General features: G+C 41.6%; 1 protein-coding gene across 4 annotated transcripts; it reads right to left on the bottom strand.

Moving 5' to 3' along the window:
- Positions 1-23,586, bottom strand: LOC142796361 (uncharacterized). 4 transcript variants are annotated; one of them, XR_012893785.1, is made up of 3 exons: positions 14,048-14,556; positions 9,330-9,439; positions 1-7,887 (listed from the first exon to the last, which is right to left on the bottom strand). XR_012893785.1 is itself a non-coding variant. In XM_075886802.1 (3 exons), exons 2-3 carry the CDS (start codon positions 9,424-9,426, stop codon positions 1,592-1,594), a joined length of 510 nt encoding a protein of 169 aa, XP_075742917.1. In that variant the 5' UTR covers positions 9,427-9,439; positions 14,048-14,090; the 3' UTR covers positions 1-1,591. The 4 variants fall into 4 exon arrangements, 2 of the variants coding, with proteins under 2 accessions (XP_075742917.1, XP_075742918.1); XM_075886802.1 differs by having other exon boundaries at positions 1-2,004; positions 14,048-14,090; XR_012893784.1 differs by having other exon boundaries at positions 9,330-14,105.
- Positions 23,587-23,611: the final 25 nt, after the last annotated feature.

The following is a 23,611-nucleotide window of genomic DNA, read 5'->3' as shown; positions in this document are numbered from 1 at the left end:
TTAATAATCACAGTATGGTCATTTATTATTTTTTTTCTGACCGGAAAATAGAGACATTTTATCTCACAGAGCAATGAACGGCAAGGCATACCTTTCCATTAAAGATTTCCAACAATGTTCAGCGAAAAATTTTCATGTCAGTTGCACTTGCACACAGCAGAAAAGCAAAGAATTTCTTGAAGTACAGTTGATGCTCTACTGCATCTATTCACTTAGCCTAATCATGAATCCAAATAAGAATGTTCTGTCTTCTGAGAAGCATCATTGCCACATGCGCCATACAACTTCAAGCATTCAGTTCAGCTGCATTACACATCCATCACCGTCGACTGTGAATGATATGTTCACAAATCGTCTGCATCTGACAGCAAATCACGTCAAATGCACTGATCACATACGGCTGTAAGAAAACATCAAGCTCATCACAATGTTATGCAGCATATAGCGGGTAACTACAGCTAGCAGGCTACACGAATGCTCGAAAAAAGACCGTGGGCGAACAATTTGAGGAACTCTGTTTTAGAGATTCTATGAAAACACACAGAATATGTATATATAAGATTGCAATAAATTACTACACAAAATACCACAAATAAAATTCTCGAAAAAGCTGAACAGGCAACTAGTGCAGCCATTCTATAACCATTCAACAGCATGCAGAATTCATTTACCGCATGTAGCTGAGTGCAAAAATAATGAAACAAGTGCTCTTAGAAGTATTAGGGAGGTATATCTCTTGCTTGAAAACTTGAAATCGTTTTGCAGAGTGCACCTTGAGTTGGCAATGAGTCTCAAGTGAAAAGAAATAACATCACAATAAATAATAGCCAAATGCACCTATCAATGTCACGGTCAAGCAAGTGTTGTGCATTCAGACGAACCCCCCAGAAACCGCAAGTTCCAACACCGAGTTACAATAGAACAGGTACAAACATGTCTGCATCAAAAATGAAAGCCACCGAATTAAGGTAAACCCGGTATCCTACCATTCTGCAAAGCTCTCAGCAAAGTGCAGTAGAGTGCACAATAGTTGCAGGAAGTTGCCACTCTGTGCACAGTGCTAACAATGTGGCCAATAGTGCCAATTTCATTGATTAACGTCCAGCTAATCACAACAAAAATTGTTCCACATATTGGCACTGACATAAAATTTGCTGCAGTGGGATTGCCATCCATTCATCTACGATTCACACATGCAGCAAATGAGAAAAGTAGCAAAATGTTGCTGAGAAAAGCACCAGGATCTACACAGATTTAATGCAACGGTGCCCATGTTTAACACAGCAAAGCTTTATCGGAATGTATTTAGAAAATAAACAAAATTTACATTATCAAAATGGTTGTTATGGCAATGACAATCACATGTGGTACTCGCAACACTGAAGAGTGCTCGGTACCAAAAAGGAAATTTCCTTTGTCCATGCAAAGGTCAGACCATAATGAGGAACCCACCAAGACCGTAAATTGATTCACAACCCCCAAACAAACGTGCTGCACCGCACAAGCAAGCGCTCTGTCCTCCCCGATCCAAAGCAGCCAGAAGTGGAGCCACGTGGCGTCGTCACGGTGCGGGCATATGCAACCGCTCCGATTATAGCCGGCCGATAGCGCGCATATGCGACTTCTCGTGCGTCCTGCAGTTGTCGGAGCGGGCAAAGCGCTTGCCACAGAAGTTGCACTTGAATGGGAGCTGGCCCGTGTGGCTCAGACAGTGGCGCTTCAGGTGGCTGCTCTGGGTGAAGGACCGCGGGCACATGCGGCACTTGTACGGGCGGTCAGCATCATGGTTTCGCAGACGCGTTCGCCATTCCTCTGATCTGACTCGACTGCTCATGTTTCCGCTGGCAAGGTCCACCGTGCCATCCGCTGGTGCCCCCAGCCTGACTTCGTTTGAGTAGCAGTGCGACTGGTAGTCGGACATCCTTTGTCCTTGCCATGGGCTGATTCGGTGGCTGCTTGTAACTTCAGTGGCCACTGCTGACCACTGAACACTTGCTCCGCAGCCTGCAAGGATGAAAGGTTGCTGAAGAAATACAACGCAGAAAGAGCGCCCGAAGCATACGTGATAATTGACGGGACTGGGAACGCATCACAATTGGCATAAGAAAGCTATCTGTACATTGTGCTTGTATCGAGGTTGGTCAGGTTCCAAACCATAGGACTAAATCTTTCATCTAGAACAAATCTTGAACACACATTACTTCAAATACCAATTGACAGTCATACCAATAAAAAGTGCATCTCATGCTAATCCTCAAAGCTATACGCTAAAAATTATAGCTTGAAATCTCTGTCCAAGCATAAGAAGAGCCTGGTAAGATCAGTGAGAAAAGTTTCAATAACGTGAAGGCAGGTTTTTGAAAAACACTAGGATACTCGAGGACAGTTTTACTGCATCTGACGTGCTCCAGCATTCAAGAATCCGGGGAACAATTTAGCTTTGTTGTCAACAGTTTTGAAACATTGAGAGCACTAGAGAGATCCTGCAGTCAGGCAAAGAATACAGTGGAAACTGCCCACAAAAGTTCAGTCAAGAATAAAAACGGCTCGGTCTCCAACTCAAGGGCAATAATTGAACAAGAGTGAACACTTTTATTTTAAGGAAGTACATCACACCTTATCAAAAAAACATGCACTTGATTAAGGGAATCAAATTGCAGGTGCATATGGCACAACTGAAACTGTGCTTTTGCTTTAGCTGGCTTCCTCAACACTTCCTCAACGAATCCAAAAACATTTTGCAGAATTACACTCTCAAAGCCAAGCAGTACGAAACACGTGAAAATTGGCCAAGAAGTGGCAATAATCCTGTAATTTCATGTCAAGCATTACATGGGCCAACTGTATTTCAATGGCACTGTATGATTATTTTTATACAGCCTATTACTTCAGAATCATTATTGCTTCAATAGCAAAACTACTTTGAATGCTAGTTTATTGCCTGAGCTGGACAAGGCTGCCCACGACACTTGCATATTCCTGCTAACAGAAGAGAAGAGTGTAAAACACTGTGTAGCTAGCAATAAAATTATTCTTAAAATTAGCATTTTAGCTTGTGAAATGTGAGCATAACACATATTACACAACAATGGCAACAAGGTACAATACTTACAAATGACCATAAATATGTGCACATTTTCCAGCATCAAACACAAAATCAAGGATGTGGCGAAAATATAAAGAAAAAATATAACAAAAAATCACTGCTCATTTCTCACACTTCCTACAGAGTGTCCAGAACTGGTAATTTACAATATTTTTTTTGCGCATTTGGCTAGTGAGAAATCTAGTTGTGGCATATGCATTAGGAGCATGACAAAAATATAAAACCGGCACAGGAGAAATTGATCCTCAAATAGTTGGTTCATATGTAAATGAGAAACCATGGCCTTAACATGCCGAAAACATCCCATATGTTTTTCTGTCTATCACATCAAAGATATTGCTTTAAGTATAAACTCTTCAGCCACAAATCTCCGTGCATAGAGAAGAATAGCGGAATGCAGGACGATGCACCAGTTGCACTTCTTGCACTTGATGAATCATAGCTCCTTAAAAAATGTACAGGAAAACTTCAGTTGACATTGAATGATATAATACCAAATTAATAGCTAACACACAACATGTAATGTTGCAACACAAAGTTACATTAGGTGCCACAGTGACTTTCAGCTGATAGCCTTCATGTAATGCCAAGCAAACATCTATCATACAGCGAGTGTTAAAAGAGATTTTGTTAGGTGTCACTGTGCGAAATTTAGTTCCCAGCCTTTGTTTGCGTTGTGCTCTTTTGTGCCTCCTGTGTCAGTTTTTTTTTTACAAACTAATCTTCTAAACGAGAGGTTGGCAATCTGCTGCTTCCAGGCCACATGCAGCCTGTGGGAAAGTTTTACGCAGCCCCCGGCACGACATAAACACCTCCCTTCTTTCGTTTGTTACTTTCTCTCTGAAGCCTGACACGACAGTTTTGACTTAAAACGACATTTCCGCTAGTAACTTACGTTTGATTTATATTTTATAATATGCACGCTGAAAACAAACGATGTTTCTTCTAAGCTAGTTTTGCAAAATATTGTCGATTCGCTGAATTTTTATGTTATGCTTGCAAAGAGTTACCCCTCCCCATTTGCTACGTGGCCCCCCGCTGTGTCGGTATCGTGCAACTCGGCGCTATACCTCAGAAACGTTGCCGACCCCTGTTTTAAACATACATGAATGAAAACCTAAGTTGAACGACATGTTATAACATCTATTTTGGCCGCTGCATTAATCACTAAAAGAAAAGGTACCAGCAGAACAAAACATCTTATGAGACATTTTTATTCTACTTTAAATTTTCTGTGATGTGGCACTGTTCTATGCACATGGTCACCCCGCCCATTCTGAGAACTTTTGAGAAAAGTAGCATAAAATCTTGTCTCCCACCACCATAGACGCGTTGTAACCATGAAAAATTTTCCTCAAGAAAATTAAAACAATTCATGAGCAAGCAGAAACAGAAGAATGAGAGAGCATTTACAGCATAATATACCAAATTTGAAAATATTGCTTTTAACTTATAATTACATTTATTAAAATAGCTCATGTTCACATAGAGCAGGAATCATGTGATGAATATTCAAGTCAACCTTACTATTTCTTTATTCTAGCTCCACCCAAATACGAATTCTGTTTAAACACAAGCCTGACACCAGATCAGAGGGAGGTCTTGCAGACCAGTTCGTTGTATAAGGACCATTTCTGACAATTGAAACAGGTGCTATGAGTGGTGACGGGCGATGCATACAGTGGATGCCATCCTCTCAGGGTCAACCGTGTTAGTGCATTCATGAAATGAAGTTTATTCCTCGTCTTAGCCATACAGTATGCTTGGGGGCAGGCATTCAATAGGGCACAGGCACAGGGCTAGCGTAGGAAATGCAGGGCCGCCTAATTTGTACAGGAAAATTCACTTTCAGTTCATAAACTCAGTCTAAATTGTTGACACACAGTGGCTTCCATTTCTTGGGGACCTTAGAGCTCAGCCACGGCCGACATGTCTCTCACTTTACGAGTGTTGTGTCTCCAGTTATGACGGAGAATAAACTTGCCACTCACCGTACATAGTGTAGTGTGGCAAGTACTGGTTTAAAATGTTCATCAAGTTGCAGGCACAGATCTGCACACGTAACAGTCATTCTATACTTTCCAAAAGCACTGCTTACTACTTTGCTTATAGCTCTCTTTACCTGCTCAATACTACAATGAATTTATTTGGCTGTACCAAGTCCACACTACAGATCCTATACACACTTTCAGTTTTACTTTTAACACTTATTTTTTGCTCTTAAGGTAGAGAGCAAATGCAGAGAGCGAGTAGCAAAAGCCAATTGAAATATAAACAAGCGTATTAACTGATGTCGTACTTATATCATATGCTAAATGGTGCAAGCTGCCACATGGCCTTCTAAGTAATGAGAAACAGGCTAACCAAAAAATAGCAACACAACGAATCGCCCTCCCTGACAGGAAAACTTGTCAATTGTTTGCATCAAATGCTCAAAATTCATGCACGTCACTACAGTTCTAATCAACTTCACGCATGAAGCAATTCAATTATACAACAAAATGAAAGAATGTTGCCTAAAAAAGCTCAAAAGACAAATATTTTCCTACTACACAATACACAGTATAAAATGCACTTTTTCTACACAGCTAAGCCTGTTTTACATAATGGTGATCTTTGTCGAAAAGTGGTATGGTGGCTGTTTGGTGTTATTTGTTGTGTAAAAGGTCTACTGGCTCTTGAATCAATTGTTATGTGCATGGACAAAATTTGCAGCCTTATGAAAATAAAACTAGAGTCCTTGCTAGGGCAGCTAGAGGTATAAACAGGACATCATTAGGGTGTCCCTTTAAAAAAAGCCCATTTATCCCAAAAAATCTGCTTTTTGTTGTTATTGTTACCAAGCTTAAGAAAACTTCTTTAAATTGGGTTCAGAGCAAACTAGTTTTGTTGATTCGGGTTCAAGGCAACATTGAATTTAATAGGTCCCGGCCTGAAAGTTTAAACTTCATTAGATTGTGCAATTCATAAAGTCGGGTTTTCTTAGATTGAGTCTTCACTGCACAAAACCCGTGCCGATAGTGGCTATTGATGGCCGGAAAAACTGGAGCTCTTGGTCACTTTTGGCAAGTGCACTCACTGCAGCAGCAGAGCGTCAGATGAGAACAGTGCATGCGAAATAAGGCTGCATTTACGTATTTCGGTGCCATTCAGCCAGTGTGAACAATGCAATGACGTCTTTATGCTATATTTATGTCTTTATGCACAGGCTTTATGATATACTACAAAATAGCAGACTTATTTAAAAGAACGGACACACACTATAGACTCCCTCTAAATATTTCTTGACTTTATTACATCCCTCTCAACGACTGTCCATAATGTGTACCTACACGTCATTAAATATACTTATTGAACTAATTGTGCGATAAAATGTGATCATATAAAAATACAATGGCACAGCAAAGCACCAATAAATATATATGAGTACAACACAGCACATAGAATAAAGGTTTCTACTACAACATAGTTTTGCATGTCATACTATTGATTAAATATGCAATTCGAGAGCGAGCAAAGATTCACTGGGGTACAATACAAAAGTGCTTCAAACCATTGTAATATCAGAATGCATATATGTACAATGAAATGTTTTTTTTTTGTGTGTTTCCATCCACAGCATGTCCTAAATGTCTGCAAGAATTGCTGATACTTTCCAGAGTCTCTTATTATAGAACACACAACTGCGAAACCAGATGTAGCTTTGGTCAAGCGCACCAAAATACAGTGAAAAATAAGACACATTTGATTGTTACTAAAAGCACACATGAAGAATGGTTTATGAAGCAAAGCACTAATTGTGCACACATAATTTCCTACAGCTATTCCATCCTTAACAGTAACAGTAAGCTGTTGGAGCCACAACAGATTAGCAACCACCATAATTATAGAGAATAGACCTCGTTGCTACTTGCACTATTAGTGCAGAATGACAGAACAGCATCAGAAGTGATAATATAACTGCAACGAGTATATGTATACACAAAATTGTGAATATTATTATTATTACTTCTCACAAACACAGCTCTCCAACTTGGGAACTTCAATCGTGTTCTTAGATCCCTAAATAAGATTGTACAAAAAAAAAAACAAAGCTGTGGACAAGAACCAGAAGACTGTGACGATGTACTACATACAGAAGATTGCTGCAGTGAAGCAAAGAAGCAAGGCCTGATTAAAATGTGCTACTGCAGCAACAGCTCACTGTTAACAAAACTTGTGAAACAGGTTCATCGTAAACACATGCCTTTGTGCGCCCACTATAGCACACCTACCCGATTGAAAAGACATCAACTTAAAGGTTGCTAAAAATAGAAACTTTAAGCAAGGAAATCTACAGCCTACGAGATGAATTTCCGTCAGTGAAAAGTTTGAAGAGCGTACATCCAGCCGTTGTTTGTTGTCTTTTGCAGTTGTTTGTTGGTATGAGGGCACTAAAGAAGGAATGAGGATAAACAACCGTACGCTTTCTTCTAAGATACTTCCGAGAATCAGTGAGCTTAGAAAACTTCACTGCAGAAGTAAGCCAGCACACTCAAATCACAAGCCTTTTAAACTGGTGCGGAGTACCGGAAAAATGGAAATTCAAAGCTTTACAAACCAACGCTAGGCTCACAACCCAACTGGCATAATCAGAGACGATAATTTTCTATACCTGCTAAATAAAGCCAACAAGAATTTTCCGTATTTTACCTTGTACAGAACTACATAGTTTTACTTGCATGACAGCGAGAAGTCCTCCAATAAGTGCCTGGGCCATCTCTGGTGCTTTTTTTCACAAACTGAAAACAAACATTCGCTTTGTGTACAGAGTGCCTTAATGATCATCTTTGGTAAATAAGGAAGTGGTACACAGCATGACAATGCATGAAATAATAGTAATGTTGATAAGCAGTCAGAGAAGTCACCACACCAACTGCTGGACTAGTGAAGTTTGAACCACCCACTACCAACAGGCGTCGATAACTGTGCAGCTGTGTAATCATCCTCCGACTTTTTCTGCTAACCGAAAGCCACATGCGTATGTGGCTGTTGGTGCAGAATAGACCTGCTGTGAACTATCCTGACACAGTATACGGTATGCCACAGTCGCAAAATAAGCACCGAAAGCTGCGATTCAGTACAACGCTGTTTCTCATAAAGTTTCACTTGAGATATACGAATGGGGAAGGTGAGATATACGAATGGGGAAGGTTGCCACGGTTTCATTTTTTCAAATGGCCGTCCGTTTCGTGGTGGCAGTTGTGTCGGACATTGTATAGATGCCGAAAAACAAAACAACAAGACATCGGTTGCAAGACGATCCTCGGTATATGATTGTGCTGAGTTACATGTCGTTGGTTCCTGTACCTAGGGTATAAATGCTGATGGTCACTGCAGAGTCCCTCCCACATGTTGGTACTCTTCGGCATATGTTTGTAACTGTGTCGTTACAAAGCGACGAGGGAAGAGCACGGAATAAAGTTTTTAGGATTAACTGTTAGTGCAAACATCCACGGTGAGAAGCTCCACAAAGAGTGCAGTCGAATAGTCCAGTCAGTTTCTAGTTACAGCATTGTGTAGAATATTCATAAATTTCTGAGGAAAGTGTCCTGAATGAAGTACTTCTTTTTCAGCAATCCCTTAGGCCATTACTTGGGGCATTAACTGGTAAGTGCAACCAATCATGTCTTTGAAGGATTCACTGTAACAGCAGTCAGTCACTTTCTTTCTGCACTGTGTGTAAGCTCGACTAATATGACCCATAGCATTCACTGTGATGTTGGTTGGAGTATATATGCGACAAGAGGGAGAAAGTGCTAGTGGGAAGGATAGCGAAGGTGAGCTAAAAACCTCCGCAGTCACGAAGTCATTCATCAATTGCCTGTACTTTTCCTGTTACTAAATCACTGGGGACCATAATTCTCGCTGTATGTTGCTCGTACTAGACTAGCACTACAAATGAATCACTACATAAATATTCTGGAGCTCAAGAGAATTCAAGGGCCCTCTAAATGTTGGGTCATCTCATACAGTAATCTCAATTACTGCCGTAAGGCACCTGGAAACAGCCTGTCAGGCAGAGCTCATTACAGTAGCCCTTGGCAGTATGACCCATGCGAGTCAACTTGCACAAGCATCTAGCAAAAAAGCAGCTGAACGTAAACTACTCATGATGGTAAGCTTTAAAGTCACAAAGGACATTCACAGCAGTAGATTGATCTTGGATGAGCATGTGACTAACCATTAAACAAGCAGCACCCACAGTGGTCAGAAAAAAAAACACAACACAGCTTGAAAAACGTGCCTAACTTGCAGCAAGGCTTACAGCTTCGCAACATGACAAACTGCAATCTGAAACAGGAAAAAAAATAAAGCAACTTTACATACTGTATTCCGTAAAAAAAAAAAAAATTTATCCCAGTGCAAAAAACACTCTGAAGCAAGGTAAATGCGACAAAGCAAAATTTGATAAATTAAATAATAAATTAAACTTCCCCTGTGCCAAGGATAGCCCGAACTTGTGTACCATGACATTAACTTTGGGCTCTAGATATGCATTGGCTAAAGGCGGTCATGTCCTGCACCGAGACATGTGATAAAATTTTTGCCCAAAAGTACAAAGAGCCATATGCACTGAGAAAAAAGTCCTACTGTCCATTGGGCACCGGTCTAGCTATTGAACGACTGCACCTGACTAGAATATTCATGAAATACGGTTATGTAGCTGTGTACGTAGCCACATAAACACAAGTACTTTTTATATGTTTTGTTATTCTGTATTTATTGTGTTCTTTGTATGTTTGCAAGTCTTGTTTATTGTTCCATATGCCGAAACATTGCCAGGAAGCTTGTCAACCTTTCAGTGGATTTTTGTTTCTGTCCAAGCACATCTCTGCTTACTTTTTTGTGAGGCGAAGAGATATGATATAAATAATAAAGTGAACCTTGCAGTCAATAACAGTGTAGCACTTGTGTTACAGTTCATGACGGACTGCGCGGCCAGCTATGCTGAAAGCAACGGGTCACCCCATTCCTGAAGCTGATTGGTAGGACAATTATCATTGAGATTAACTGTAGCTACTGCAAGAATTACCCATACAAGGAGAAACCATCCATCCAGAACTTGATTGTAAAAAAACAGCACTGGCACAGGGGACAAGAAAGACAACAGGACAATGCGCTGGCTAACAACATAAGCACTTATTTCGTGCGAACAAATATATAAACCTTGGAAATAGGGAAGAAGGTTTTCGCATAGGATAATGCATCGCCCCGATTCTGAGCGGCTTGCTTCTGGCCCGTTACTACAGGCAAATGCAAAATTTGGTCAGAGCAACTAGTTGCGTGAAAGTCTTTAGGTACGTCGATGGCTTTTTAATTTTTGTCGTGAGAAGACAACACGGGCAGCAAGGTTGCCGCCATATTTTAGTGCTTCATTGCGAACTAACCAGGACTCTCGTTTATGAGGTAGCTTCCAGAGAATGGTCAATTACGCTTCTTAGACCTCAAGATGACATTTAGTGCAGAGCACATTTGTTGGGAGTATTCACCTCGTGCAAAAAGCACTTGCTTCTATTTTCATCTCATCATTCTAAGCATGTCAAACAGGCTATCACGCTCTCTGCTTATAAGAATGCTCTGGTGAGATTGCATCAGCATAAGGTCGCTGCTATGTTCGAGTTTGCCAATTGTAAAAGGCACGAAGTTTTGATCAGTGCCTGTCCGGGTTGGCCGAAGTCATTTTGAATAAGCACCGCAAGACGAAAAAAAACCTCGTGCTGCAGATGATAGGGCAAGAGTGGCGGTCACAGCCTATCTGCAAAGTGTTTCACACAAAATCAAGGAGGCTGCAGCACGTGCTAGCGCAAGAGTGGTGTTCTAGGCGCCAGTCACGCTCGGATCACTGTGCATAAAAGTGAATGCACCTCGCCCAAATGTTTCTATTTGCAAGAAGCAACATGCTAGGAGATTTGTTTTGTGCAAGACTGAAGCTGTCTATGAGAGACCGATGTCTTGTAGTGACCGTCCTATTGGTCAAACGGGTCCCTGCGTGAACTACCAGCTTCGAGAGCACAAGAAAAATCTCAAGGACCAAACTGGGAGCAATCTGGCAATTCGCTGTGCCGCGTGTAGATGCACTCCTAGCTTTGAATAGATATGGAATTTATGTAAATATCACGATATCCACGTTCTGGAGATCTATGAAGAGTCCACAATTAATTCCATGGGGCTATCATGTGTAAGCGCTGCACTGTCCATCGTACTAACCGACAAGGAGAATAATTAGCATCGTGATTGAACCTCGCAGTTTTATATACTAGTCGAGATGCATGCGCATGGCCTCCCTTTCCTTCATTTTTTTTATTTTCTTTTTTTAAGGTGTTTTCTTTTTTTAAGGTTTAACGAAATAGATGCTCATGTTGTTAGCCAGCGTAAAGTCCTGTTGTCTTTCTTGTCTCGTGTACCCACACTGTTTCTTTCAATAAAGCCATGCCAACAAACTCAAGTTTTTACCCTTTTAAAATTCATCTAGAACTTTGTTTTCTTTGTCCAACACATGCTTATCCTACTCGCTACATGTACGAATACAAACGAACCTGAAACCACTACATGTAGTGCTAGGTGGCATATAATTCGCAAACAACAGCTGCCAACTATGCAGGAGAACAGACGCAAACGCAATACAGTTGGAACTCGATTTAACAAAGAGACATGGGTGCTCGCATTATTTCATTAAATGAGGAAATTCGTAAAATTGATGAAAGAATTTTCAAGTCCTTCTAAATCTCAAATTGTAACATAGCATTGCCTGAAAGCTTCTATGGCCTGTTATTTGCAAGTAATACACACCTGCGCATATGAAAAGTCCACGAGAACAACCTGAACATGAATGTCTCTAATGTCTTGACAGTACAGGCAAGGAAGATAGACGGTCATGTGAAGCTACAACACGCAGCCGATACTCAAAAACAGAGAGAGGGAATGCAGTTGATTTGCGAGCAGGTGAAGCAAGAACGTTTCAAGGAGATGGTCAGTGTCACGTGTTGTATAAAGCATTGAATAGTGAAAGCAACGACAGCATTCCAGTTGGAATATCAGCAGGGAATACAAACCACTAGTACTGGCAAGCACCATTTGATATCCAAAAGAGCTACTGACTCTGGCGGGCAGAGTCACAGATGTAAAACTGGTGTCATGAATGGGGTAGCAAGATATTTGGATGGCTATATGGCGGAAAGGTAATGGATGTGTGCTGTAACACAGTAGCATTACAGCTTCGTTAGACTGAGTATATAGTCATGAAAGGATTGTTAATTCGAGTAGATGACAACATTAAACTCTATATGTACCTAACGGAAATTTCTTTGTTAGATCAGAAAATTTGTAAAACAGGGTCTTGTTATATCAAGTTTTCTGTGTGTTTACATTACACTCAAGCAGCTACCGCTGAAGGCTCAAGATAAAGGGCCATATGTAGCCTACAAACACAAATAAAGAAGGACACAATGCATGCAACAAGTAGATACTACAACTGTGTACCACCGTGCATTACTTTGAAAATAGCACAGAAAGTTTAGACACACAAGACTGTGAAATAAAAAGGAATTGCTTGTATATCACTCAATCTCACACTGTGGTGGGTTGGTCAGTGTAGCTGATCAAAAAATGCAAAGCTTCACACAGCATCGCTAATAAGAGCTGCACTTAAATAATGCAGCTTTTATATAAACATACTACCATGTGCATATATTATACACTGGTGTGGATCAACACTTTTTTACAAAGAAGTTCGGAGGGATCGCATATTAAAATAGCCGTCAAGGATGATTACGGCATGCATGCTTACTACAATTAGTAGATTATAAACTATTGTAATCATAATAAAATCTCTTGTATAACCCTTAACCTTCTTCTTTCTCTTGAAGAAAAGACCAGTAACAGTTTGGAATAGGAACTTCATAAACTTGCCATGTGCTGTACGCTGGCACTAGGCATGCATTTTTTTTAATCAGGGAGGTCGGGTCGTTATGACATCTGGATCCCTCACCAGAGATTCTTGCCTCACTACACGTGTAAAACAAAATAGTCTTAAGCAAGCAAGTGCTCTAACTGTAACTTTCTAAATGAATAAATAAAATCTGGAGCAGTCTGCACAAGTTTTAGTATCCCTATGTGACAGACAGCAATAAGCAAATCAGTGCCACAGATGGTTTGCAGCTGCATTGTACACAACACCGCAGTGACAGGCTGGGAGGAGCAATGAGGAGTTCTCAGTAAATAGCATGGTTGGTGAAAAACAAGCACAGCCCTACTGTTAGGTTTTCTTGCACAACTCCATTTGAGAAATGGTCAACCAATTTCCTTTAATGTTACATTGCAAGAAAAGTATAGGATCATGTCATCCTAAGTTTGAGAGTACAATGGGTAATAATTAAGTGAACATTTGCAGCTCAGCTTGCAAAATAGAAGCTTTTTCCCTTCGCAGTTAACACCATGACGACATGCAACATGGGACAAGAACCATAGTGCATTGTGCTTGAGGGTACAATCTGGGTAGTAAAGAGCAAAGTCTGAAATTATGAGTTGTACATAAACCACAATTCTTGTTCTATTTCTTTGGAGATTATGAGGAACATGAGATGTAGAGTCCTATGAATTAAAAGATATGTTGTCGTTACCCTTAAGCAATGCTAAAAGCTATGTACTCTGCATGACATGTAGCTGCAGAGACCTGCGCAGAAATCTCCAGCTCTCTTTTTTCTTTCGCATCTCTGTTAATGGGGTCCTAAAGCACCTGTAAATACTGTTGCCCACCTCGACCCGCCTTCTTCTATGCAATGTCACTGAGCACAAATGCTGGCAATAAAATAATTAAAATAGTAGATGTGCAAACTCAAGCTCTTTAGGCATGACCAAAAACTAGGCAGACCAGCAGGTGTTGCAAAAAAAGAACTGAACTTTTTTTTCAAAAAAGTGCAGGGACAAGGACACCAGTGAAGTAGGTCTTATCTCTAGCCGTGAGGTGGCTCCTCGGTGTGTACATGCATGTGACGGGCCAGCCCGCTGCTTTGGGTGAATCGCATGGGACAGCGGGTGCAGCGGTAGGGTCGTTCGGTCGAGTGGCACCGCAGGTGTCCTGTCAAGTGGCTGCGGATTCGGAAGGAGCGACCACACAGGGGGCACGGAAAAGGCTTCTCTCCAGTGTGCGTGCGAAGGTGGCGCGTGAGGTCCACCTTCCAGTTGAACGCCTTCGGACAGACGGGGCAAGGGAAGGGCCTCTCGCCCGTGTGCGTCCGCTCGTGATTGGCGAGGTAGCTGGCATTGCTCGACACGTAACCACAGTAGCGGCACACAAGCCGATGCCCCGACCCAGTGCGGGGATCCTTAGCTTTGGAACCTGGAGAGACAAGGCGAGGACAGCTGTAGCAATAGTGAACTTCTGCAAGAACTGCTTGCAGAACTACACCACCAAAAGTGCTTGGAGAACACCATGGTGAAATCTCTAACTGAGCACTGGCTATGCAAATGCAAATGATAGGGTATCTTGATTGCAGACTAGGTGAAAAAAAAATTTTTGTGCAAGCTACATCGAGAGCCGTTATGAAGAGCAGTTCTGATGTTTTATATTAAAGATCGATGAGTTGAAGAAAAGGTAGACTAACAACATTACATATGTGAGACTACAATGGCAGGTTTCACTGCAGAATAGAAGCACAACAATTCCCAAAAAGCCTGCTTGAAAATAGTAAGCTTATACCTAACCTTTGTAAATTACAGGAGGGCACCCTTCTTTTTACAGCTGAACACATGTGCTGTATAAAGCTGCATAAATTATAAAATAAGATCTAGAAGAACTAGCTGGCTAGAAGACAAGCATGAAACCTTATGAACAAAGCTAAAGAAATGCAGTAAGCAAAAAGCAGTAAGAAAATTAAGCAGTAAGCAAATCATCAAATTCTTGTTCCAATTCTTGTTCAAATCATCAAATTCTTGTTCACTACTAGGAACAAGGGCAGTAAGAAACACCAAAAAAACAAAAAAATTGCTTTGCGCTGAGACACACAAAGAAAAACCACAAAGATGCAGCCGATGCACAGGTACCCCAATCAGAAAAAATACAATCAAGAACAAGTTGTGGACAAAGACAAATAGCAAAGAAGAAAAAACATTGTTAAGGCACTTAAAAGTGAGAAATTTCTATGAATCACATCAAAATGGGCCACAATTCAAATGTAAGTGCGTGTATAAAAAACATTCTGATGACGATCAAAACATAATTTCTAACAATAAACAAGCAAACATTTCATTCCTCTTCTGCTGTGTACATCTCAATAACTGTGCATAGCATACAGGCAGAGCACAAAGCTAATTACTTCATAAAGACAGTCACTTACAAAATGACAGAAAGTGACAACACGAAAAGCATTACTGATAAACATAATAACGGGGAAACATTTATAAATATATAGCATAGATAGCATAGCATCAGGTTGTGCCTAACCAGTGCTGCTTACCACTCTGTGACACCCTGAATGACACAGAGATAATGCTGACAATGAAAGCTTGTGCTTCTTCAAACACACACGTTTGAAGGGGGACGAGCCCAGAACACTGAAACACACAGGGCTCCAACGTTTTAAGTTTCACACATGGATGCATTGCATTGGTTTCATGCACACTTTCTTTACCATCAAACACCAGTTGCTTAAGCCGAAATTTGAACTCAGAAGAAAGTTAGAAGAATGAATGGTAGTTTCTAATAGAAATCTGTCTGGCTGAAGACGAAATTGTCGCACATACAAACCACGCCAGGAAACCTAAGTAAGCCCACAAGAACGCTTCCAACTGCATACGTGAAAGGTTTTTGAAGGCACCAGCAGAAAGAATAAAAGAAGGATGTCTACTCACACCATTAAAAAAGTATAAGTGGAAAGGACAACATACAAGTATTTAAAGGGGCCTTGCAACACTTTCTGAGCAGAAAATACTGCCGATCGGTAGTCGAGGCTTCTGAGAACACGCGAGCCAGATATTATAGTGCAGCACGGGGCCTAGGATTTACAATAAATTCTCAAAGTCAGCTAAAAGTCGCCTTCTCTTTTGTCGATAAATGACCCCACAAGCTCAAATGTTGCTACACCACAGGCCTCTTCTCTCAACAAATGATGGTACAAGCTCAAAAGTTACCAGTCAAAGCTATTGTATCAGCCATTGACTGATTGAGCATGATGTGCTTATCGTTACTGGGACCATCACAGGAGGCCGCAACTTGTACACGTGTACGCGCACAATCGCACTGAAAAGCCGAGAAAAAAAAAGTACTCAAGGTTGCGAAGTGCACTTAACGTATTTTCTTTTCCCATGCCATCCCTCACTGTTTAGCTTCCAGCGCTTTTGTCGGGACGAGAAAAGAGAGAATGCAGTTGCAGTGTGTAAGAAATCTTCGTAACTCCGCTCGAACTGGAAGGATTCTAACAATTTTTGCTGTAGCGAAACCATGAGGCAATAGGCTTCTTTAGTAAAACCATTCTGTGGTTACTTGAAAAAGTGTTGCACGGCCCCTTTAAAGAAATCACCCCCTTGTCAGAGTGCCAACAATTATAAACATACTCATATAAGTATCGATGAAACTTCGGGAAGGTAACCATGGCAGGCATGACCTCAAACATAGCCATCTTGTGAGCTTTGTGCTGCATGAAGATCTTATCTCTTCAACATGTAATCCCCAAGCTCTCTCGTTTTTGCATTTTTTCCAAGTGAAAATGAAAGTAAGGATGGGTAAAACGGTAGATATCTATGCAGATGTTTGAGAGCTTTTAGCCTGGTTAAACTGGAATGCTAATAGAAAAACGACCATCACGTACTAATAGAAATGAAAAAAGAATGAAAATTTTACTACAATGCTTACTACAATACACGAAAGTCTTGGTATTAACACCTGGTCTCAGTTTGGTTTGGGAGAGCTTTGAGAGGGACAGGCCACCATGTGCAACCGACACCTGCTAATACGTGAAAAGGCACATGGAGCTGTGGGAGATTTCCACGATGACTGCATTGTCTGCTCACGTTCTTTTGCCTGCCGAATGTGCTGCGCAATGTCCTTGTAGCCATTGTTGTCATCTGGTGGCAAAAACTTTTTTCAGGCTTCCACACATCTGCTGCTTACAGGAACTCGTGATGTAGCCTACTGGCGCAAGCGCGGCAAAAGCGCCACGGCTACTCGACGTCTTCATTGCTCGCTGCACCAGCTTTGAGCTCGGTTGCAGTTATGCCGTTACGGCCTTAGATGATGCCGATGTAGCGAAGTGCAGCACATAACACTGGATTCCACATGTGCACCTTCTTGATTCATAAAAAAAATCACCTACCAAGCTACACTTGCATTTGAGTTTTACAAGATATACAAACGGTCACGAGAATCATTACCGTGGGCCATCTCAGCTGTGAAATGCTGTGTCAGTACCCCTTTAAATAAGTGTGAAGATTTGCTTTGCATCTAAACTACAGAGGTTGCTTGTGGAAATGCACAAATTTTTCAACTACTGCACAATATTTTTGTTACTCATTTGTCTGTGTTAAAAGCCATCAAAGTTACTCATCTGCAACGTTTCTCTGCCCTTCAGTCCTTACGCACCATTGAAGAAGCAATGCTGCTTTTCTGTCAAAAAGTGCTCAGCACACTACATTAAAACAGTGGTGATCACTAAGCTGAGCATTGGGCCATGACAGGTGAACAGAAATGATATCATGAACGGGCACGCACTCTCTCCGTTCTCTTTTTCATCTCCTGCTTTGCTCCTGGAACATGCATGCCAATTTGTCCCCCATAGGATGCAATAACTCTGTCGGGCAAGAAAACAAGTACAGAAAGATTGAAATAAAAATGGACAGAGGCAGAAAGAAAAATTTGTGGCACAAAAAGAACACCTTAGTGAGGTGGGATTCGAACCTGCGTACCTATTGTTTGAAGGTGAGCATCGTAACCATCAAGGAACTTGAAAAAAAAAAAAAAAGCCGGCCCCATATTATATGTGAAAGAACTTTCTGTACTAGTGTAGCTATGATTATGTATATATGGCATAATTTAATTACGATGTAACCGTTACATGCTGCTGCTACTTTTTGTTGTTGCTATAAATCTGGTACAGATCACAACTTCATCTAATTTTGTTCCATAGCTGAGATCATGATCTGAACATGCCTGTCCAGGTGGAGCTACGTATTCCAATAGAGCGACATTAAACACTGTTTTTAAAATTTAAGGCAACGTGTTTCACAGGGTTATTTTTGTTACTGTCTGCTTCGTGGTGCGCTGTGCAGATTTTGAAAGATTTGCAGCTCTTTCGATTCACATATTGTGACGACCCAGAGTCGACTATTAAATGGAGGTCGACAGACATAGGCTTTATGAGACTCTGCAAAAAGGCAGCCATGTCTTTTTCGTCCTTGTCCTGACCAAGTGTTCTCGCGCTACATTTTTGTCCTCGCACTGGCACAAACGCGGGACAATATAAACCTAAATGTATGTGCTTCCCATGTATGCTTTTTTTTCTCTTGAAGTTGTACAAAAGCCGTGACTGAATAAAATTGCGTGTCACACTTACTGGTGCCACCATGCGCTTCATTTCAGGAGTGCTGCAAGTAAATTCTACGTGTTACCAGGCACACTTCAGCCCATGTAATCGGAAAGCTGTGAAATATACACTAACAGATGAAACAGCTCACAGCTTTCCGATCAAACTTTCAGTTGGTAGTAAGCGCTTGTCCCTGTCTATGTACCGCGCTCCTTTTTTAAACCATCAAGAATCTCGCCCAATCAACCTTTTGTCCAGTGTGCCCACAGTAAAATATGGGGTGATAGGAAAATGCATACAAGGTGCCCTGCTTATTAGAGACATCTCATACAAAAGACATGAATTGCTACTCTGAGAGGGTGAGACCTCATCAGGCTTTTAGCCTTTAGTGTTTGCCTCCCATAGGAAAATTCTGTATTTTTGTTTTCTGCAAATAAACAATGTTGATGTTGATGAGCATGCCTCTTCTAGGGGTTTAACCGTAGTTGAAAGGGTCACTAAAGCGAAAAAAGATTTTTCTCATATTAGTAAGTTACTCTTTTCATAAATGCAATATCGTCATGCTTGCCTAAACGAGATGCTTGATAAGCAAAGAAACATGCAAGAAGAATGTGAGTGATGATGCAACTTCCAAATTCCTGCACTAAACACATAACGTCATAGAATGTTATGCCTTATACTAGGTCCTACACAGTTTCTGGTCAACAAAGATGAAGTGCAATGGCCACTGAGGAGGTCACTGACTCAGCGTAAGGAGTAAGGAAATTTTGTAACGCCAATGTCGCCAAAATAGGAAAGATACACTATAGAATTTGTGACATCAGGCGCAGAGATTTCCGACTGTAATTTTGAAATAAAACTTTGATCTTATTTTTTCCTCTATTAATAGATCTATGATGGTGTAGTTAATGACATACATATTGTTAAAAAATAATTTAGCAATCTAAATCTATTAATTGTTTCCCTTTACTGCCCCTCTAATAAAAAAAAATAGTAATATCCGGGGTATTACATCCCAACACTACCACATGATTATGAGGGATGTCGTAGTCAAGGGCTCTGCAAATTACGGCCACAAGGAGCTTTTTAACCTGCTACTAAATCTAAGCACACGGGCACCAAACATCGTTACTGTGAGGCTCCTGTGAACCAAAGTACTTACGCAACAATAAAATGCAAAGTCACAATTGCCTCTAAACAAAAAAACGTGATTCGGACTATGTGTTGTGTCATCACAGTGCAAAGTGTGTTGTTGAGATTGATATGGTTACGATAACAAATGACTGATCTTGGCTAACTGCACCTAACACCCCACCCTCTTTGAACAGCAATTAGGTGACTTCCGTAAACGACATGTACAGCAATATTGCAGAACAATGGAGAAAAAATAGCTGCTCTCTCCCTGTTTCATGCCAAACAAAGTGAAACAAAGGCTCAATGAAAGCTACATTCACAACTCAACACTGTGTGCGCAGTTTTCAAGTGCCGCAGATTTGATAAGGCTATGTCAACGGACACACGAGTTCTTGAAACCTTCGCCCTGCCTCAATATTACAAGCTTTTCGAAAGCAGTAACGCGGCTGTTCTGGAATACCCTGATGCTGCAGGAAGTACGGACACGAGGTTGACCACCTGTCATAATTTTTTTAGAAGAGTGTTCCACAGCTATTCTTGTGTAGCGAATACTGGCGTGTTTGGCATTGGTGAGCAATGTGACCGTAGTCTAAACCCCATATTTGTACCACGGAGCACAAATATCAATGGCTACATTAGGACAGCTAACCTTGCATACCTCTCAGTAAAAAAATAATACTATCGCACATATTTTTTAGCCAATTATCAATTGCTCTTCCTCACATCCTGTTTCACTGGCTTCACAATGAAAGTAAGCTGGTAGTTTGTACAGCTGCAGGCACAAAAAGCAGCTGTCAGCATGGCCTTTGTGAAAGTCCCTAGGCAAACAAAACAAATGACTGAGGCTTCATTGAGCATAGGCAGGCAAAACTGATGTCAAACCGCCACAAGAAAATACCCCAAAACGTACACAAACTTGGGCTGAAAGGTGCGAGAAGCTCGCTTATACGATATTGCTGCCCGTGATGTGTCAGTTCAGTTCACAGATGCCATAGCTTTTTTTTTCATGACAGTTGAACGAACGCCTAAGCCACACAGAGCTTGTTTTCCGAACATGTTTTCATCAACTACTTTTCTGAGAAATAGATGCAACCTGACATTTATGATAAACCTGCTCCCTTGATTATTGCAGCCACTATGGCTCCCACACGCAAGTGCCTTAGGAAACAGTACTCTCATCTACTACTGATATCAAGCCTACTTCCTTTTTTTCAGGCCAGGTGCTCTTACCAAATGGGACATATAAGTTGAAAAGAGAAACTTTGAAATGGCCCAATTAAATAATCACTACTTGTCAATGACTGATATGCTTCTGCACAGCCATCATTGCCAAGGTTGGCCGCTGTACTTAACAAACACAAAAGGTAAAATGGGATGAAATAAAGTGCTACAATATACTAATACAGGCTATACGGTGAAAATATATTCCAACAAAGCTCGACTTCAGGAATTTCCGAATCCAATGAAGAAAATTGTGTTCCCAGGTTCAGTGTTGTAATCACTGCTGAACCCACAAGATTCAGTGTTGAAATCAACTCAGATTAATGTTACTTAAAAATGAATGCATGCCAGCTCGTTGGTAAGAAACAAAAAAAAGCAGATCTATTTCAAACATGGACTACGGAACATCACATGAGGACAGCGCTTGTCCTCGTGTTATAGTTCTTAGTCCGTGTTTCAATTAGCACTGCTTTCTTTCGGATGGATCAAATTACTGACGCTTCCAAGGCACTAAACCTAATCTAATTAGGTTTTCCAGAAGTATTTCAATGATTTCTTTCCTATTTCGACACAAATAGATTTTTTTTTGTGGTGTATGCTGTAACGATATCGCATAGAAGCATGTACCAGCCCTAGCTTTATTTTTACGAGACTGCACACTACACTCACACACGCAGCGCTCTTATGTACCAGACAGTACTAAGGGCAGTGGTAATTTGTTGGCCTCGAGACATCTCTCGCAGGAACAATACGACAACAGCTTTCATAACTTCATCGGTTATGTTGACTGAAAATCAGTGCAATCTGTCAATGTGGCACTCATTACCTGCTTGCTGTATTCATGCTCTGCCTGCTCACACAGACACGGCATATGCCCTCCCCATTGTTTCATACTGACACTTGTCATCACTTCCCGTGACCATCCACCTCAACATGAAAGGTTCTATGTCCAGGCCACCCTTGCATACTTTTCACACGTGCAGGCATGCATTAACAGCAATTAAAATGCCATGGTAGCTTCTGGGTGCCAATATGCACGTCTGTTGGATTCATTTGGTTGTGTCTGACGAAGAAAACAAGCCCCTCGAAAAAATTTGCTCTTCTTTCATTAATTAATGAAGTTGCATGCTAACCCCGCCAAGTGCATGCGGCGTACTCCAAAAAGAACAGTCATAAATAAAACCTCGTCACCACTTATGCTAGTGAAGGCTATCTCGTCATGTGCAGCAGGGGCTGTTTACTTAAAGCCCCTGCTGCAGCTGTAATAAGGCAACGGTAGGTCAAATTTCACTGCAATATGCCATGCTGCAAAAATGCGTCATCCATGAGGCATTAGGGAGTTTTCGAATAGGTGCCCCAAGAGTTTGGGACCCCAAAGCCCTTTGCGTATGGACGCTTTGAATCAAGAAGGAGCGATGAGTTTTCCAATAGGGTCTGTGGCACTTTGATCACTCCCGCTATTCTATGTCGCTCTAGTTTTGGCCGAGAGCCATCACTTCAGTGGGCGCCGTCAGGTTTGTCTGACCCAAAACAACTTTAGGGGCAGGCTTTGGGGCTGCCCCAAAGCCTGACCCTTAAGTTGTTTTGGGTATCCCGCTAAATTCGAGAAATAGCGTCCCCAACCTAAAACCGAAACGCGGTTTGGGTTTTGAGCATGCGCAGTGCAATGACGCTATTTCTTTGAGGCCCTAAAATTCGAAAATTCCCCATTGTTAAGCACTATGCGTATAACCTTGCACACTAGTTCGAGCAGCGAGAAACCAGTCGGCCTTGTGCCGAACGCGAAACGAGAGTGAGTGACATGGGCGCTTTGGAAACATTGTTGTGCAAATCAACGTAGGTGTCAAAAGCGCGCTGTCAACAGAACAGTTAAATAAATATGATTATGCGGCGTCAGCAACTGTGATCGCGCGCGATTACTGACGCAGTACGACAGGACACCGAGCGAACGAGGTCACAGAAGAAAAAAATAAAACTGCAACACAAGTTTACATCGAGCTGCACTCGGGAATTGTTCAAGTACGCAAAACTAAGGGGCTCACAATTAGCAATGAACGTTGGAATAGGCCGACAGCGAAGAGCACAGCACTGGTAACAGAATAAACACGGCTAAGAGGAAGTGAAGGCGTTCACACTTATCACTAAGTGTCACTCCGTTACAATTCGTTTGCAACCAAATCCCCGCTGGCAGTTCTCGTCGCTGGACGCACACTTCGTGGAGCGCGAACTGATCGCACAAGGCAAGGCACACGAGCCTTGCCTTTCGGCAACAATCGGAAACAATCGAAGGAAATGAGGTCCGCCGTTTCGTCAAGGCAGTCGCACAACGAAGCACCGATCTTGCGAAGCTGTTTTGGACACGACAGCAAATCACCGGTAATCCGTGTCAACACCTACATCACTGCACATGATTTGCTTGAGCGAGGAACGAGCTATGCACACGGAGAAGGAGGCCTCACAATACGCGAGCGAATTCACTTCCGCATTCGAGAGATCTCACAACCCACCAAACTCCCTCGACTGCTCCTTCCATCGCAAAGGCGATGCGCGCTGATGTCGATAACGGTTGGACGCGCTTGACGCTAGCAAGCAC

Source organism: Rhipicephalus microplus, chromosome 2 (genome assembly GCF_043290135.1).
Source record: "Rhipicephalus microplus isolate Deutch F79 chromosome 2, USDA_Rmic, whole genome shotgun sequence".
NCBI lineage: Eukaryota > Metazoa > Arthropoda > Arachnida > Ixodida > Ixodidae > Rhipicephalus > Rhipicephalus microplus.
This window is presented reverse-complemented; position numbering and strand designations above follow the sequence as displayed.